At 37.3% G+C, this 20,513-nt stretch overlaps 1 protein-coding gene across 6 annotated transcripts in view; it reads right to left on the bottom strand.

The window, feature by feature from the left end:
• Window positions 1–2,016: 2,016 nt before the first annotated feature.
• Window positions 2,017–20,513, bottom strand: part of ZEB1 (zinc finger E-box binding homeobox 1) — a 227,313-nt gene continuing 208,816 nt past the window's right edge. For all 6 annotated transcript variants that reach the window (XM_049881695.1, XM_049881698.1, XM_049881699.1 and 3 more), the window contains 4 exons: window positions 19,465–19,570; window positions 9,206–11,016; window positions 6,937–7,117; window positions 2,017–4,525 (listed from right to left, as the gene is read on the bottom strand). In XM_049881695.1, coding sequence (XP_049737652.1) covers window positions 3,945–4,525; window positions 6,937–7,117; window positions 9,206–11,016; window positions 19,465–19,570 — 2,679 coding nt within the window. In that variant the 3' untranslated portion in view covers window positions 2,017–3,944. The remainder of the gene's footprint in view (window positions 4,526–6,936; window positions 7,118–9,205; window positions 11,017–19,464; window positions 19,571–20,513) is intronic.

A 20,513-nucleotide genomic window follows, 5' to 3' on the forward strand; every position in this document is an offset into this window, starting at 1 on the left:
CTTCCTCTCCATTTGAAAGTTCTATACCTATACCATTTAGTCCCTTTCATTATTCTGATGTTGTTGTCATTTACAGATTGACATCTCTGGTTCCCTGCCGTAAATCTTTGTTTTGTTTTATCCTTGAGAGTTCATTACTTAGGTTGTCACCTGGCTGATGCTATCTTGTGTCCTAGATTCAGATGTTGGTTCTCTAACTGAAGGACTCTCTTTACTAATTCTTCTGTTTGGTTTGGTGAATTGTCATTTTTTTTTTTTTTTTGTAATATAAGAACTTAATGCCATAAATTTTTTCTCATATGCACTGCTTTAGCCAAATTTATGCAAGTTCTGACCTGTTGCATTTTCCTTGAGCTCACCATATTTTGCAATTTCCTTTGTGATTATTTTTGACACATATTGTCTAATTTCCAGTTATTTGAGGGCTCTTCCAGTAAATTATTGACTTCTAGTTTTGTTTGTAGTTAGAGAAAACACTTGTTTGCAATTCTTTCAAGACTTGTTTTATGGCCCAGAATATGGTCTATCTTCATGAGTGTTCCATGGGTACTTGGAAACAAAAAATTCTGCTGTTGGGTAGAGTATATTTTTGTTCACTGGAGCACAGAGGCTTATTTTCAGTTCACAGACCAAGTGCATATTTTGGTTGTGTTAATATGCCATCTCAACAATCTTAAGAGATGACATCTGTTGTAAACGTAAGCTTTCATATCAACAATCATTATAAATAGTACCCTTTTCAAGGCCAATTATAACTTTGCCACAGAGGTTTGAAAAATCTCATGCCCACTTCCATTTTCCATCATCCTATAAATGAATATTGGTCTTACTAAAGTTTATGACAGCCTTTCAGACCAGGTTTGAGTTAAAATGTAGACAATGTAGGCTATTCTTACCTGAGATGTGATATAGGCCAGTCAAGAGCATGGATCTTGGAGTCAGATAGGCCTATTCTGATAATTAGTATGTTTGTGTGCGTGGGTGCATTGTCTTTATTTGTACTTTTTCTGTGTGAAAAGTAATTTTCATAACAGTAGTGAAGCATCTGTGCATAGCACAAGTAACATTTGACACTCTGTTATTATTATTGCTATTGCTGAGGAATTTTCAAAATGTCTCTGATAATGCCTGACTTCTTTTATTGGCCATTTATCTATGTGAGCACCTAGGGATGTGGAGCTCTAGAAAGAGGTGGGTCCTAAAATACAGAGCCTAGTAAAAAAAAAAAAAAAAAAATTTTTTTTTTTTTTTTTAGTAGGCAGCTAGGATTGGCCCTAATACTCCTATTACTCCAGAGGCTTTGAATGTTTGTGCCATGTGCCATGAGGTTAAACACTAAGGAAGAGCCTAGAAATAAAGTCTTGATAAATCAGAACAGTTAAAAATAGCAAAAAAATAGGTATCTTTTATTATGTGTCTATTAATAGGATCTGCATAAGAACATTAACTTAACTGGAATCATTTAACAAATATATTCAGGGATTAGAAGCAGAAATAGTAGTGAAAACATAGTTGAGCTCCATTAAGATGCAAATTATTTTTTCATTCAACAAATGTTTAAACTTACTCATACCAGGCACTCTGCTAGCACTGGGGGATATGAGAGTGACTGTGACACATGTGCTCCTGGTCCCTAGTGTGAGAGTAACATAAATGACAACTTAAGAGCTATAATGAGAAAGGTACGGGGTGCTCTGGGAGCACAGAAGAGGCATCTAAACCCAGGTTTCTCTGAAATGACCTGAAGGATGAGAAGTCATGGGATCAGGAGTGGGGCATCAAGGGTTTCAGAAAGAGGGAACGACCTCTGAAGAGGCCTTAACTTCCTAGAAACATTTAAAAAAAATTAGTCACAAGAAAATCCTTCATTTTGTGCTCTTGATGAACGCCTAACACATTTAGTTTGTTTTGCAAATTCAGCCCAAGATGAATCAAGTGCAGAGCGACAGTGCAATGTCCAATTTCAGAGAGTATTCCAAAGAAAATCTTGATAATGACTGAAAGAATGACAGCAGGTCAGGCTTGTTGATGCATTTTATTGTGAGATGGGGGAGTCTGGTAAAAAACTAGAAAATGACCATGGTGTAACAAGGAACTTAAAAATGAAGAGTCAGATTTGTAACTTACATACATGAATACAGGAACAAATTGGCACAAAAATGTTAAACATTGTTCCCAACACTGTTTACATATGGTTATCCTAGTTTGGCTGACTAAGGAAATGAGAGTTTTATGGTTAGGCTAAATCTCTTAATAAAACTGCAGCGCATCATGCTATTAGTCACACAGTGAATTTCAAAATTTAAGAGTTTTATATTAAAAACTGGGTAAAGGTAAAATGACTTGATTGTAGTTGTAAAACTAATACATTCCCGTTGAAGTTCTGTTCTACAGTCCAAGGCAAGTATAAATGTTAACATAACACTGTTAAATCAAATCCCAATGCAAGGGAACCAATCGCATCTCTACTTTAAATCTTATCAACTTTCCAAATTTTCATACTAAAATATATTATTGTATTAATACAAACTACAGTATTATACACTACACTGTGTAATAAATAAAGAAATATAAAAATAAGACACATAAATATAAAAGTTTTCTAAAACTAAAAGTACATATGTCAGTAAGAAGGGTATTAATACTGCCAGGTTTGAAGACATACAGTACAAAAACGTTGCACAGATCTATTAACTAAAAGAAATAATACTGATAGGTAAAAATCAGCTAATGTTGTTAATAAATTGGGTCCATAATAACTAACATTTGGAAACAGTTATGAGCCAAATAACAATGACATGTCCATGCCCGAAATGCAAATACATGGATAAAGCAGATTAGAAAATTTCCCTTTCATTTCTGTAGAGAAATTCTGAGAATCAATTAACACAAAATGAATACTGAGGAATTAAAGGATGAAATGTCCCAGTGTTTCAGTTTCTCTGACAGAGTCAGTGGTTTTAACTTTTATTTTAGAATTTTGATACAACAAACAAATCAACAAATGCTAGTTATTGTAGGCCACACATTGAACAAAGGCGGGTTACAGCCTTGAAAATACTGATAAATGGCACTTACAGCACACAGGTCTTGCTTAAGGCCAGAGGAGATACAAAGCTTCATATCATATCCTTCATATTTGTTACCACATACTCAAACACAATTAATTACAAACACTGATTCTGACGACGTTGCTGTCCTCACCAGTATTAACACTATTAGTCCCTGCAATCAGAACTCAATGACAATCTTCTGAACTACATTTTAAACCACATGAGTAAGAAACTTCAGTTCTTCTATCTGCTGCTTTCTTAAGGCTAACAATACACTTTAAATGATAATATGCTCTACTATGACACCTAAATATTAGAAATTACTACCTTCTAGACTGAATTTATAAAAGGTAGTTAGCACGGTTTGGAACTGCATTATACTTCTCTGTGAAGGGAATTTTGTAGTGCAGAAGTTCTCACATTTTTAAAAACATAATAAAATACTGAAGCGGATTTAGCATATGTTTACCAATAAAAAATTATAAAATTCTCCCAATTGTACAGCTCAAGAATAAACCAACAAAAAAGTGATAATTAATACTGATAAAATGAGACAATGCCAGATGCTTATCTAATTAATCAGTTTCCTGTCGAACCTTTGCTTTCTGCCTCGCTAAAGTTTTCTAATCTGCTTCATGTTACAAACTTCTTCCTAACTTTGAAAACTGCATGAAAAATTACTAAGTCTGAGGTTCAGGCACACCTGGATTTCTTTTTTTGTGTATTTTTTTTTTTTTTTTTGTATTTTGTAATTTTTTTTTTAAATTTTTACTTTACACAGTAGTGAACAGAAATCACAGTATACAGGCTACTGTGTTTCCATGAAAAGCATGTATTATATAGAACAAACTTCATTACCAATTAGAATTTATTTTCCTTCTAGAAAAACTATTAGGCTTCATTTGTTTTTCCTTCAGACACTTGCTCACTATTCTGATGTACTTTTTGCTCCATGTTGCTTGCTTGATTTACAACTCCGTCATCCTTCATCGGACCTTCCGGTTTTGCTCCTTCTCCCTCATTCTCTGCCTCTTCTACCTCTTCTTCCTCCTCCTCTTCTTCCTCCTCCCCTTGTGGTTTCTCACATTCTCTTTCTTCCTGCAGTTCTTCCATCTCTTTATCCTCCTCCTCATCTTCCTCTTTTTCACTGTCTTCATCCTCTTCCCTTGTCAAACTCTCTCTCTCATCCGAGTCGACCTGCGAGGGAGACGCCCTAGCACCAACGTGCTCGTTGGTGAGGACCTCTGGTCCTGTCTCTTCCTGCTCTGTGCCATCACGTTCCTCTGCTTCTCTCTTGCAATAGGAGTAGCGATGATTCATGTGTTGAGAATAAGAACCAGAGTGTGAGAAACGCTTTCCACATTTGTCGCATTGATAGGGCTTTTCTCCAGAATGTAATCGCATGTGTTCGATCAAATGATGTTTATGTTTAAATGCCTTTTTACAGATTCCACACTCATGAGGTCTTTTACCTGCAAAATAAGAACAAAGCTATGAAATAAAAAGGTGGTATTTTTTATATCCTTATAAATAAGGCTTTTAGGGTGCTGTAGGTTGTGGAAAGGCTAGGGCTATAGTTTAATTTTTTAATAACTGCCCAGCTCTCCACTACAAACTCTCTGTAATATAATACAATAACCTCCATAACATAATAATATGGCTTGCCATTTCTATGAGAAAATTTAGTTTATGTGCTCTTCATTACAGATGAAAAGGCCAAGAGGGCTACATGAGATTGAAATGCCACAAATATAAGTGTCATGACAACAGGAAGAAAAAAGTGAAACTCAGAAGACGTATTTGGTAGTGAAGGCAGTGGGGCAGGAAGGCTTAGAGCAGTGTTTCTCTGCTTTGTTTTTCAATATTGCCGCCTCTCCCCCTTCTTGACTCAGGACTGGGCAGCGCTTCATTCTGTGTACACAGAGTCACTTTAAGTCGAACCGACTCGACGGCACCTGACAACAACTACCCCTTCCAGGGGTATTTTTAGACATTTTTTCCCAATCAAAATTTTAACGTGTCATATATGATTTATATGTCAATATACTATTTTTTTTTTTTTTTTATACTATGGTCCTTGGGAGAACCACCAACTATTGTATTACCTAAGGTTTCTGCCCCAAGAAACAATTTTTGCCCCTTGAGATGAACTGGCTAGAGAAATGCTGCTGTCCTAGGTATTTAAGGAACCGACCGCAAGTTGACCAAAATTAGGGTTGACAATGCCCAATTTCAGTGCAATCAAGCAGCTAACACTAACAAATGCAGAAATGCTTTTTCTTATTTTAAAGAGTAGGACATTCTTCATACAGACATTCTGGTATTTGCTAATATTTAAGTCTTGCCCAAAGAACAAAGAGATTTTTTTAAATTTTGCTCAAATCTCAGTAAAAGCAACTGGAAGAAAGCGTCACAAGGGGCTTACTTTGAGGTGCAACTTTCTCTTACCTAACAGAAGTTTTTAACTCCAAGAACCACTCAAATGTCACTGCATATATGTATCTATAAAGAGGGAGGGAAAACAGTTTTCTGCCCTTTCTCAAAGAGTAAGAAATGAATTAAAAAGTTGATAAGAATACGAAAGATAAACCGGGACGGTGTAGCCAAAATGGCTGAGGGTGGGGACAGGGAGAAGAGGGTAGGGGGCTAAAGAGCTTTGATAAGCCCAACCCCTTACACAGAAACTTGGGTTAGATAGAAGCTGTGGTACGCTGAAGCCAGCTTTTAACTGGCTTGAGGGAGCCTACTGCTAAATTTTTCAGGAATTCTGCAAGCCACTGATCTCACCCTGCAAGCTTGTAATCAGCCTGCTGGGAGTAGTTACACCAAGGGAATCTGCAAACACTGCAAATCAGGGCTTCCCCCACCCTCAGAGAACCAGCTGTTAAAATTTACCAGCATACCATCAGATAGAAAGAATCGGCTAGACCAGGAGTCGCAAACATTTTCTGTAGTGGGCCAGATACTAAGTATTTTTGGCTTTGCAGGCCATGTAGTCTCTGTCACAACTACTCAATTCTGTCGCTGCATGAAAGCAGCTATTGACAATATGTTAATGAATGGGCGTGGCGGTATTTCAATAAAACTTTATTTTCGGACACTAAAATTTGACTTTCATGGTCATAAGTATTTTTCTTTTTCTCCCCATCATTTAAAAATGTAAAAACCACTCTTAGCTCACAGGTCATACAAAAACAGGTAGAGGCCCACATGTGGCCTGTGGGCCACAGTTCGCTGACCCCTGGGTTAGCTGGGCGAATTTATATTTTGTGGGAGAATTACAGACTCTCAGAGTTGGACGCGATCTTAGAATCATCTGGTTCACCCTCTGAGGCAGGACTTCCACACACCACAAAAGATCTGTCAAAACCCTTCAACTGACAAGAAGCCTATGACTCATGTGGGCAGCATTCTGCATTCTTACTAGGCAGTTTTTTCTTTTATTAAGTCAGATTCTGTCTCTCTGTAAAGTCAGCCAGCGATCCCCTATTTTAGGTACCACATTTTTATTAATATGGAATAAGCTCACATTAGTCTTTTACTTACTACTTTATAGTTATGACATATATTTAAACCCTACAGAATACAGAAGTAAGGGTAGACAGAGTAACTGCTGTGCTAGCTTAAAGAAACTAGTCGCTAAAGGAACAGACAGAACAACAACAGCAAAAACCAAAAACCAAAAATCTAAAAATTAAAAAAGGGACTTAAATACTAGGTAGAAGTGGGAAGACAAGTGGAAGTGGCAAGATCAAAGAAGTGGAAAGCAAAAAAAGTCATAATTCCGATACAGGAACTGTAATCTTTAATCTAGAATTTTTTCAGTGTTATCATATCACAGGAACTTTAGAAAAGGACAATATATTTGTGTTCATCAACATACCTGTGTGTTCATACTTATGTCTTAGTAAAGAGCTACTCTTTTGGAATATCTTATCACACAAATCACAAGCATACATTCCATTTTCTGTCTTCCTCATTTTCTTTTTGGGCGGTGTGGAATCAGAGTCATTCTGATCCTCTACATTTGATACTCCTTCTGAGCTAGTGTCTTGCCTTTCATCCTAAAGGAAAAAAAGGAGTAAGGAAATTTAATTTAAAAGTAAAAGAGAAACACAAGATATACATAAAAGCGTGGGTTAAAGAAATACTTCGATTTATACTTTAAACAACTTTGCCAAAGCAAGCATACCGCTCATCAAGGCAGATGTGATCCAAGGGTGGGGCTAGATGATGGGGGGGGTTGATATTAGACAAAAGCGAGGCTGGGAAAATACAGTCACAACTGTAGCAATAATACATGCTATGGAAGAGAACAGATACCAAAAAGCAAGAATGGGAAATGTGTGGTAACATAATTTACTTGGTTCCATATGAGAAATTTGCAGAAAGTTTTAAATTAACAAGTTGGCTAAAATAATCACTAATTCTTAACTGCATCATTTGTTTTCATTTCATTTTTTTCATTCTGGGTCTCACTAGGTAAAAATTAAGACTCATTAAAAATGATCTTTAAATTGCATTCTGGAGAACTTCAGAGTTCTATAAACTAACCTCCATGGTCTTCTTAAAAAAAAACAAACAAAAAAACCAGATGTTTGCTCCACCACTTTTCTAAAGAACAGGATGAAATGAAAAACCGTTTTTTAACAGGAACACTTGCTAGTCAAAATCAATCTCTAGAACTTCAATGGAATAAAAAATTTTAGGCAGTCTCAGGGAGATAATTTTGGGCTTATTTTGTAGGTAGAATAATCCTGTAGGGAGTCTGCAGTGAAACTGGGTTACCTAAGAGACTTGCGTCTTTTCTAGAGTCTTCCATTCTGCTGCCTCTAAACCACAAAGGTTTTTCACAATATTGCTGATGGCTTTGTAAGGGACGACAAGGGTAGCCTTTTGTGCAGGTCATTTGTGAGCTGCCAATGGGTGCTAAAGTTAACTTGAGGGTACTTTCACTGTTATTTGATTTCATCAAATGATTAGATGAAGCATTAATGGCAGGTCTTTTTCTACTCGAAGGTGTGCAAAACATTCTATACACAAAAAATTTAGAAGAATTCATTGTAAAACCATTTTCAAGAGAAATCACAATTCCAGGAAACCAATCAGTAGCTATATTTGAGAAAAAAGCAGCAAATACACACTTGAGCAGGATATTGTAATTATTTCAGTCGCACCTACTAAAAGAAAATACTTGCATAAGAGATGGTATTTATCTTTAGTATCATTTGATTCAATCAGAAATTGACGGAAAAAAAATGAAGAGACAACAAGGTTAGTGACATATGGAAGAAGTTCGGGCTTATTTGGGAATTAAGACACACCAACAGTCACACAAAACAGCTCCACCCCCAAACTGGTTGAGCTAAAAATCATGGGATTTAAAGGAAAGTTAAGAGAAAAACATAAATATAAATCCACAGCTGTATTTTCTCATATATATGATTATGCCTGAACACTGCTTAATGTTTACAGCTTGAGAGATGATCGGAAAATTCACTAGATGAGTTCTTTTTTGTAGACTTATTGTTAGTTTAATTGAAGCCTCTATAAACAGAGGTGTTAGCACATAAAAAGTGATAGCTAAGTTTCCTGGTGTGAAATGCTTGTGAATGGGAACATATTTCTGTGTATTAATGATCATAACCAAGGCAGAAACTATTTGCTAATTTCAGGAATATAACTATAAAAACATAAATCTAATTAGTGAATTGAAACTCCGGTGGCGTAGTGGTTAACCAAAAGGTCAGCAGTTCAAATCCACCAGGCGCTCCTTGGAAACTCTATAGGGCAGTCCTACTCCATCCTACAGGGTTGCTATGAGTTAGAATTGACTTGATGGCAATGGGTGATTAGTGAATTTTCCAATTATTTTTCTGTTTCCAGTTTCATACAGTCAGGACTTTGACTGAGACTTATAAATCGCTCTCACAGTACAACAACACTTTAAACTTTAGTTGACAACTATCCCTTGGATTAATAAGCACCAAAGATATCCTGCCACGAAAATTAAAGCAAACACTGATATGTTTCCTTTTAAAAATGACAGTTTATAACAACTTGCTTGGCTCTACAGTGACTGATTTTTATTAGAAAATATTAACTGAAATAAGTCGAACCAGCACTTGACCAAACAGGTGTGGGGGTTTTACCTGATTTCCATTTGGCTGAATCACTTTCAAGGGTGGTTCCTGGACTGCAGGGCTGACGGTAGTTGAGTATGTGTAAGCCACCTGGGGAATCAGAATCGTCTGCTTATTGGCAGCTAGTGCTCGCAAGCACGGAACACTGTTCTGGTCAGCAATGGCCACGATTGTGGGTAACTGGGCAGTGACTGTAGGTATAGCAATATTTATGGGGTTGGCACTTGGTGGGATTACATTTACAACTGGTTCTGAGTCCGTAACACAACACTCTTTCTGTGGCTCCTTTTTTGCACAAGACAAGTTCAAGGGTTCTTCCTGGACAGAATAAACACTGTTCTGGTAAACACTAGTGATGGATGACCTTTCCAGTAATTCTCCCTGTTGCTTTGGTAGTGAAAGATCAAGAGGTTCTACTTGTGGCTCTTCTTGTGCCCCCTCTGCTGTGTACACGTAACCCTGCGTATTTCTGGATGAGGAAAGGTTTAGTGGTGATGGGGGTGGTGTTCGACTTCTGGAACCATTGACGGTTGATCCCACTGCTAAAACTGGAGATTTCGTCATCTTCAGAGGACTTTGTGGGTTTATTGTGCTGTCTTGGGGTTCATTTGCATTTGCAGATTGAGGCTGATCATTGTTCTTTGCAGGCATATTAACTTTGCCTGGTTCAGGGGAAGATGGTTCAGAAGACTGCACTGAAATCTGTCCAGCTTGCATCTTTTCAAACCACTTTTTTACGACATCCAGCGGCAGGTTTACTGAATCAGCAATTTTTGAGAGCTCTTCGGCACTTGGTTGTGCATTCAAAGCATAATATGCTTTTAGGAGAGACAAGAGGTTCTTTAAAGGTGGCTGGCTGGGAGACAAATTACCATCTCCAGTACCTGACGGAACAGAGGACTCGGGCCTCTCAGCTTCCGGTGCAGGGAGCTGAGGCGGCTGCGCAGGCTGCTTTAGGTCATAGTGCTTTAACTCTGGAAGTGCATTGAGATCGCCTGGGCAGTCATCACACAGAAGGCAAGTGCTATCATTCACTCCCCCTTCAAAGCTTTTGTCCTTCTCAGACTTAACAGTAAGATCTTCTGGTAACTTTTCACTTTTGCAACTGTTTGTGGGGACTAGATTTTCTTTTTTTAAATTTTGAGGAACAACTTGAAGTTGGCTAGGCTGCTCAAGACTATAGTTGATGATAATTTTGGTTGTTCCATCTTGATCAACCAAAGGAAGACTGATAGCTGAAATAACAGAATGACCAGCTTGTTGTATGGATGAAGCATTGATTGTTTCTTGTTCTTTGGATGCAAGGTTGGCTTGATTATTCTCCAAAACTTGCCTTATTACGTTACCATCTACTGCCACTTTAAGTACATTCTGAATATCACTTAAGTTGATACTTATGGGAGACACCAAACCAACTGTTGGCAGAACAACAGCTTGCACCACACCCTGAGGAGAGCTGGTTGCCTGTAACGGGCCACCACCACTGAAAACCCCATTTTGTAAAGGGGTTGAACAGTTGATTCCTGAAGCAACCACTATGGGTTTGAATTCATAATCCACAGGTTCAGTTTTAATTTGGTTTACAGAAAGTTGTTCTTGAAGGGGTTTATTTTCTATCTTTTGTCGGATCTGTGGTCGTGTGGGACTGCCTGGTGATGCTGACAGAGATGGTGAGGAACACTGAGACGTCTTGAGTCCTGTTCTTGGTCGCCCATTCACAGGCATCAAGCTGATACATTTCTTACTGCTTATGTGGGAGCTATAGGAACCAGAATGGGAAAAACGTTTCTTGCAGTTTGGGCATTCATATGGCTTCTCTCCTAAACAACAACAAGAAATTATATTCACTGAATTGTTCCATAGACATTTTTAAAGAATCCACATTTTTCCTAAAACAACCAATATGAATTAAAAAATGAGTTATCATGTGTGCTTGATATAATTTTATTTAGAATAATCTCTTTAAGTTCAAAACCTATATAAATATTATAAACACTGGTAAGATCTAAGTCTGAACTACACGTAGTGATCAACAAAGGAATGTTCTCAGCGTATGAGTATAAAACTTCTGTCAACCATTATAACTGCAAATAATTCCCAAATATCAAATATAATTATATTCTAATCTTGCAAACATTTTGTTCGTATCTTTTTTCACCAACCTATATAATTTTCTATATTATACTCTAATCAACTAACTGTAAGAGAAATTAATGTTAGGAGAGACAAAGTAAGTATATTTTCCTGTAAGACTTTACGAGTATGAATATCTATCCTTGACTGATAGAACTTCCCATCTCTACACGGTTTCCTTTAAAGGATCTCTCCTAATGGGGGGAAAACTGTAAATACAAGGTAATGCTATAAGCCCTGGCTATTAAACTGGTGTGTACGTACCCCTAGAAATAAAAGGCAATGTTCTAGTGGGTATGCAAAGCATCTTGGAGTTTCAATTTTAATGACAGTAGATATGGTCATTAAAAACTTTATTTTTTATATTAAGAGACAGATTAGATTATGGAGAAAAATGCAACATGTGTGGAAATTGTTAGGTAAAAAAATATAACCTCAGGGAAGCTTCTAGCTTGTGAGGGCCTCCTTCAAGCTGCTTCTTAGACTCCCCATGGTACGAGGCATTTATCCTCCCTGGTCATTACGAATACTTTGGTAGAAAATTCTGAGAAGCCCTGAACTAAATGGATTATTTTCATACAAGCTTAATTTTCCACTTTAGTTTGAATTTATAGTTATAGCTCATTAATTTGTAATTTATAGGTTACAAATAAGCTTGAATAGGGTGGGAGCCTCTGGGTCTCATCTGCCATTTATCCCTAGCACCTATCACATTACCGATCACAAAGATGCTTATTGTTATGGATTGAATTGTGTCCCCCCAAAATATGTGTTGTAATTCCTAACTTCTATGCCTGTTTTTTGCTCAGAGTAAGTCCACGAGAGCCAAAATATGACCTTGAATATATCCCACCTGAATTTAGAGACGATCTCAAGAATAGATTTGATGCATTGAACACTAGTGACCAAAGACCAGATGAGTTGTGGAATGACATCAAGGACATCATCCATGAAGAAAGCAAGAGGTCACTGAAAAGACAGGAAAGAAAGAAAAGACCAAGATGGATGTCAGAGGAGACTCTGAAACTTGCTCTCCAGCGTCGAGCAGCTAAAGCAAAAGGAAGAACTGATGAAGTAAAAGAACTGAACGGAAGATTTCAAAACGCCTCTAGAGAAGACAAAGTAAAGTATTATAATGACATGTGCAAAGAGCTGGAGATGGAAAACCAAAAGGGAAGAACACGCTTGGTGTTTCTCAAGCTGAAAGAACTGAAGAAAAAAATTCAAGCCTCGAGTTGCAATAGTGAAGGATTCCATGGGGAAAATATTAAACGACAAGGGAAGCATCAAAAGAAGATGGAAGGAATACAGAGTCATTGTATCAAAAAGAATTAGTCGATATTCAACCATTTCAAGAGGTGGCATATGATCAGGAACCGATGGTACTGAAGGAAGAAGTCCAAGCTGCTCTGAAGGCACTGGCGAAAAACAAGGCTCCAGGAATTGATGGAGTATCAATTGAGATGTTTCAACAAACAGATGCAGTGCTGGAGGTGCTCACTCATCTATGCCAAGAAATATGGAAGACAGCTTCCTGGCCAACTGACTGGAAGAGATCCATATTTATGCCTATTCCCAAGAAAGGTGATCCAACCGAATGTGGAAATTATACAACAATATCATTAACATCACACGCAAGCAAAATTTTGCTGAAGATCATTCAAAAACAGCTGCAGCAGTATATCGACAGGGAACTGCCAGAAATTCAGGCTGGTTTCAGAAGAGGACGTGGAACCAGGGATATCATTGCTGATGTCAGATGGATCCTGGCTGAAAGCAGAGAATACCAGAAGGATGTTTACCTGTGTTTTTATTGACTATGCAAAGGCATTCGATTGTGTGGATCATAACAAATATGGATAACACTGCAAAGAATGGGAATTCCAAAACACTTAATTGTGCTCATGAAGAGCCTTTACATAGATCAAGAGGCAGTTGTTCGTATAGAACAAGGGGATACTGATTGGTTTAAAGTCAGGGAAGGTGTGCGTCCAGGTTGTATTCTTCCACCATACCTATTTAATCTGTATGCTGGACTATATGAAGAAGAACGGGGCATCAGGATTGGAGGAAGACTCATTAACAACCTGCGTTATGCAGATGACACAACCTTGCTTGCTGAAAGTGAAGAGGACTTGAAGCACTTACTAATGAAGATCAAAGACCATAGCTTTCAGTATGGATTACACCTCAACATAAAGAAAACAAAAATCCTCACAACTGGACCAATGAGCAACATCATGATAAATGGAGAAAAGATTGAAGTTGTCAAGTATTTCATTTTACTTGGATCCACAATCAACAGCCATGGAAGCAGCAGTCAAGAAATGAAAAGACGCATTGCATTGGGCAAATCTGCTGCAAAGGACCTCTTCAAAGTGTTGAAGAGCAAAGATGTCACCCTGAAGACTAAGGTGTGCCTGACCCAAGCCATGGTATTTTCAATCGCATCATATGCATGTGAAAGCTGGACAATGAATAAGGAAGACCAAAGAAGAGCTGACGCCTTTGAATTGTGGTGTTGGCCAAGAATATTGAATATACCATGGACTGCCAAAAGAACGAACAAATCTGTCTTGAAAGAAGTGCAGCCAGAATGCTCCTTAGAGGCAGGGATGGCGAGACTGCGTCTTACATACTTTGGACATGTTGTCAGGAAGGGATCAGTCCCTGGAGAAGGACACCATGCTTGGCAGAGTACAGGGTCAGCGGAAAAGAGGAAGACCCTCAACGAGGTGGATTGACACAGTGGCTGCAACAATGAGCTCAAGCATAACAATGACTTTAAGGATGGCGCAGGACAGGGCAGTGTTTCATTCTGTTGTGCATAGGGTCGCTATGAATTGGCACTGACTGGACAGCACCTAACAACAACAACATGGCTGTTGTTATAATCCCACTTGGGAATGGGTTGTCTTTGTCTTTGTTATGTTAAGGATACAGGATTAACATAGGGTGTGTTTTAAATTAATCTCTTTTGAAATATAAAAGAGATTAAAACAAGCAAACAAGCAAGCAGAGCCGGGGATGACTGATGCCAAGCCACATGGAGATCTCCAAGGAACCAGGAAACAAGCTAAAGATACAAGGACCTTCCCCTACAGCTGCCTGAGACAGAAAGGATTCCCCTAGAGTCGGTGCCCTGAATTCTGAGTTCTAGCCTCCTAAACTGTGAGATTCCTACTCAACGGCAATAGCTTCTTGTTTGTTTGTTTTTGGTTTAAACTGTGAGAAAATAAATTTGTTAAAGCTACCCACTTGTGGTAATTCTGTTATAGCAGCACTAGATAACTGAGATAGTCATTAAACATGTTTTAGATGGATGAATGAATGGCTAATTGTAGAATTATAAAATATGGTGATGCTGATTTATCTATCAAACTAAAGCTTTTTCCTTCTTCCTTCATTTTTACTAATAAAATGAAAGCAACGAGAAAGTCAATGTAATCTCTGCTAGTAACGTAACTTTAGTGTTGTAAAGTTAAAAAATATGTTATATTTTCTCACAAATATAATCCAGTATTCTCATTATCTGAAGAATCTGAAATTAGATTTGGAAATGCTCTAAAAAGTCCTCTACTACAGCCTCCTCCTCAATGAAAAGCTCATTTTATATCATCCTTGACATCAACTTTGTTGTTGTTGTTTGTTGCTGTCAAGTCAATTCTGACTCATGGCAACCCCATGTGTATAGGGGAGAACTGCACTCCACAGGGTTTTCAAGGCTATGACCTTTCAGAAGCAGATCACCAGGCCTGTCTTCCAAGGTACTTCTGGGTTAGTTCAACCTGCTAACCTTTAGGGTAGCAGTCCATCAGCTAGTCTCTGCTTAAATTCTTTTAATGAAAGGAAGTTATAACCCACTGGACAGCTTTATGAAAGACAGCCTAGTCTGGTTTTGCTGAGGCCCATGGATTTGTGTTGAAATCTTGGCTCTGACAAACACTATTTTCTTAACCTTTCCAAGCCGCAGTGTTTTCGTGTGTAAATGCAGATGTATCCTCGTTGAATTCTGGTAGGGGTTATATGAGATAATATGACAAATCTCTTAGTATGACCTCAACAGACGTTAGTGATTCTTTTAAAAATCAAATCTACCAAGAGAAAGGTTAGTACTGGCCAAAGTCAGTTTCCTACAATGGCTACTTCCCTGTCCTAGTTTTTCCTTCTGCTACACACACAGCAAGTGTAGCTTTTCTTCTATATGCCAGACTTTCAAATGTATGAAGAGCTATCATGTGCATCCTTAGTCTTCCCTTGTGTAGATTAAACATACCTAGGTCCTTCAAACTTTCCTCAAAGGACATGATTTTCAGAATCCTTTTTTTTTTTTTTTTTTTTACCTGCTTATTATTAACCCACCTCTGTATATTCTCCAGCTTATCAATGTCTCTCAAACTGGAATGCCTGGAATGCGATTCAATACTCAAAATACATCAGATTGAATTTTCAACAGGGTAAAACAAGGGATATGTCTCCATTTTAACATTCTTAATGATTTGATTCCATTTTTGATGAGCTAGATGCTTGTTCTCCTGCTTAGAGACACTAGGAAGATAAGCATCTATAACACAGACTATTTTACATTTACAGACAGGGAGATGAGGGAACAAAGTGGGTAAGAAAATGACTTTGGTGTCAGGATGCCTAGGTGTAAGCCCCGGCTGTGCCATGCACTAGCTGAGTCACACTGGACAAATTAATAGAACTATCCAAGACGTCGTTTTTGTATCAGTACAAAGGAGGAAATAACAGTACCTACCTCACAGGATTATTGTTAGGATTTTAACAAGCATGTGGCTGCTACACAGTTAAGTGTACAATGCATGCTAGTTTTATCATTGTTGGGATTGGCCTGATATTAATAAGTGACAGAAAGAAAGTTTATAGAACAATTATTCTAAAGCCAAAGTCACCATGGTAGCTAGACAATGCCTAGTTTCTAACTTCATAGGTTTATAGTTTATGCTTAAGTACACCACCTACTTTATCCACCTAGGTTAGTATTTGCAACTAGTGTAGCTTGAAGATTACACCAGGAGGTGTTACTACTCAAAGTTAAATGTACTATGAATATTGAAATTTATTTTAATGGCTAAAGCGAAGTTGTTGCATTTGATATAAAAATTTTCCATGCTAAAATGGCTAAGGTCATTTTTTGGGGGGGGTGGGGGGAAGATGGGGAATCATTTGACCTTGACCATCCACTTGAATATCTGGCATATATTAGAACACACCCCAAGTTATTTTCTGGGGAAGACCGGAGCCCATCTGCAGGTGCTCTTCTGTCTCATCTCTGAGTAGGGGTATGGTGGCTTTCTCATCGTAGCTCAACTCCTACATGTGGAGTTTGAATGAGTGTTGACACAGGATTGTGCATATGAGCCACTATTAAAATTTATGGGTGTCAGGCTACAGCAACAATCCAGGTAGTTTCTAGAGAGTATAATTTTGAACCTTGATCCTCAATATCTTTTTAAAACTTGTGGAAAAAAAAATCACAGAGGATTTCCTGAAGGATATACAGGTCATCCATTATTAGATATTCCAAACAGAGATCTTAAAACTATCTGAGGTGAAGGAACAGTTGTGTTTTTTGTAGTTCTTAAAATATGTTTTAATCTAATGCAGACTAGTATTTTGTTAAAATATAATAAAAATGTCACCGCAATGTCTTAGTGTAACAGTTTCTAAATGATTGCTCTTAATTTTATATTTATCTCTCTGAGAACCAGTAACGACTAGTTTGCAGAAGGGCACACTCTTGGAAGACACTTTCAGTAGCACTGTTCTAAAATTTTCCCACAGAATAAACCAGACCATCATACCATCCAAGAGTTGTATACTTAGATTGTATCTAAGTGGCCACCTTGGAGAAACAATTTTTCTGAATTGCACTTTGGTACAATTCTGGCTTCTACTGAAGAATTTTATTTAAAATTCTCTGCTGTTTTATTTTAAGGCTATTACTAAGGATGACATATTTTGTTCTTTTTTCTTCTTTATGATACTTCCAGAAGCATCTTTCTGTTTGGACTTAGTATCAGGATAAGTTGTACTTTTTCTAGCAATTGACTCATTTTACTTAAAGAAACTCTGGGTCTTGTTGCTGAATGCAGCTTTCCTATTTCCTAAAGCTCAGAGCTTAATTTGTGGTCCACTTCTGGCAGGGATTTCATGGCATCCTTTTTTTTTTTTTAATGTTTACCTGTATTACTTCCTTAAATTTACTTCATTTTTATTATATATTTTAAAATTAAAATTTCTGGATATATTAAATGTATATATACCTCATAGTAAACAATTTTAAGAACAAGTATAAATAAATAATGAATGGACCGTGAAGAGAGTACGGTGGGAGTCTTGTGTTCTGTAATCTGGCTTCTCAAGTAGCAGCAGCAGCTGTAGCAGCAGCAGCAGTTAACTTGCAGACCAACCAAGCCCTCAGAACTTTTCTGTACTACAGGCGGTAGTTCCCTACTTACTATGTGAGTGAGACCGATTTTTGAATATCACTGCAGGATTTGGCAGTTAAATTTCAAATTGTTGTTTCTAGACCAGTATTTTAATCTGATGAGAATGCTTTGAATTTTGACTCTCATTTTTTGTAGGATCTATCCTTCCCAACTTTGTATCCATAGGTCTGACAAATCCTCCTATCCAACTGCAATAACCCTATGACATTTATTTTGTACATGACATGAATCCTACTCTAAGCTTTGTCTTATTTTCCTTCTTCTACCCCAGTTTCAGGTGGCGCACTGGTTAATTGCTTGGCTGCTAACCCAAAGGTCAGTGGTTCAAACCCACCAGCTGCTCCATGGGAGAAAAGATCTGGTGATCTGCTCCTGTAAAGGTTATAGCCTAGGCAGCCCTATAGGCAGTCCTGGTCTGTCCGGTAGGGTCTCTATGAATTTGAATTGACTTGACAGCACACAATGTTAACCCCAATTTCGACATTTTTCTACCATCCTGAATTAGCTACATGTCTGTGAGCAACTTCAAACTGTTTCTGGTATAAAGGTAGGTTATTGAAAATATATTATTATTGATAAAAGGTGTTCAACAGCTCAGGAGCTAAGAAATGGATCCTGTGGGCAGGCTGTAAAACACAATCTCTACTTGTAGAATCATTAATACATGTGTGAAAATAAATAAATGTTTTTGTAATAACCCTGGTTTGAGTATTTTTAAGCGGTAACTTCAGCATTATTTAAGCCTCAAGAAGCAACACCATACAACTTCTAGAAACACATTTCCAAAATAAAATACAGATATGACCATACTTTTTTGTAGAATATGTTTATAAAATGTAAATGTTGATAAAATTTTTTACAAAGTAAGCAATGTGCAAACACCTATCATTTCCCATTCATCAGCTAAGAGTTTTTTTTTTCTATTAAAGATTAATTAAATCTAAAATAACACATCAAAATTAATCAGGGGATGAACAGATTCCATAGTGCAATGTGGGCTGTTACCATGTTCTTTATAAGCTATTGTTCAAGAAGTGTCATTAAAGAAATGCAAATATAAATATAGCCTTCTTGGTTCATCATAAATTCAATAAAATGCATTTAATATTTTTTCATAAACCAGGATTCTTTCTGTAATTAATAATATACAAGATGAAGATGTGATAGGACAGGCATTTCTGACAAGCTCATTAATGCTGTAGTTCCCCCCTTGCACTGCCCTGTCGCTGTCTCCACGTCACCCCTACACCATTGCCTCCTCAAGTTCCATTTCTATCTCTCATATAGAGAACATCTTCACCTTCTATTTCTTTGTGCAAACCGTACCCTTTTCCATTCCTTTAATTCTGCAAAAGAGGCAATGAAATTCATATTCATCAGGAAATAAAAGTGTTTTTAGGTTGTACTTCTCGTTAAAACATGCTATATATTATTTTCTGATTACCAAATTTGGAGTATGTCACATTCTATTAATTTGATACGCTTTAGTCATAAATTAAGACTCCAATAAAATACCATTTATATGGAAAATTTCTACATATTAGTCTTTACCCTAAAAGAAAAGCACAGAATTTCTGATTATGTGTATAGGTTATGTTACAATAGATTGTTATTAAGTATGCTATCATATTTGGGGTGTAGAAAGAAACAAATATTTACCACTGTGGATTCTTAAGTGCTCTTTTAGGTGGTGTTTGTATTTGAAAGCTTTTCCACATTCAGTGCACTTGAATTTACGATTACCCCCAGACTGCGTCACATGTCTCTGTAAGAAAGAATCGGTGTTTTATTTTATAAAACAAAAGAGCTTTAGATATAAAGTACGCCCTGCTAAAAGTAATGTTTTGGGTAAGTTTGATGATCATTTTGTTCCTTAAAGGCCTCAAACTGTAGCAGTCACAGAAATCTAATACTTGAAATCATTACCAAGAAGGATGGTGACAGTGGGAAAGGAATTCTGATTCAGAGAAAACTCTCCACGTTCCAGTGTAACATACAGGAGTCATAATTTGTTAAGCAACACAGTATTTGGCAAAAATAAGTCATGTACACAGGCAAGGAATTTAGAGATTATCAAGTCTGTACTCTAATTAATATGAAGAAAACAAGGCCAAGAAAATTTAGTAATCTGTCTAAAAGCACAGTTAGTCAACAGAAAACCAAGGTCTTCTGCCTCTCAGGCTGGGCTTTTCCCAGTACCTTATCCTGTCTCTTACATGTTTAACATTTCCAAATGTTCTTTAATCTAGTGATTTAAAAAACAAAAAACTATTACCATCTTTTCCAACCAAATGTAGATTATTAGAAGAGCTTTCAGTCTGTTTTATTAAATTCACATTTGCATATATTTCTAATGCATTCTACATACTATTTTTAGATTCATATTATAAAGCACTACTTTAATTATATCACATCCTGCTCAAAATTTCTGAAGGTTTTCCATTAAGCCCTGGATAAAGAATCTAAGTTTATAGATTCCAATTGTTTAGCCCCTAAATTTCCAGGCCTACTCTCTTCACTCGTTCTCTGTGAGAAGTCCACATTCCAATCATTGAGGGAGCCACACTGTTTACACCCATACTGCTCTTCTCAAGATCCTCACTTTTGTTCATACTACTGCTTATTCCTTGGCTATGTAACCCCTTAATTCTCACTGTTTAAATTCTACCCATCCTTCAAAGGCTTGAGTCAAGTCCTGCTTGCAGCCA

Source organism: Elephas maximus, chromosome 4, assembly GCF_024166365.1.
Source record: "Elephas maximus indicus isolate mEleMax1 chromosome 4, mEleMax1 primary haplotype, whole genome shotgun sequence".
Taxonomy (NCBI): domain Eukaryota; kingdom Metazoa; phylum Chordata; class Mammalia; order Proboscidea; family Elephantidae; genus Elephas; species Elephas maximus.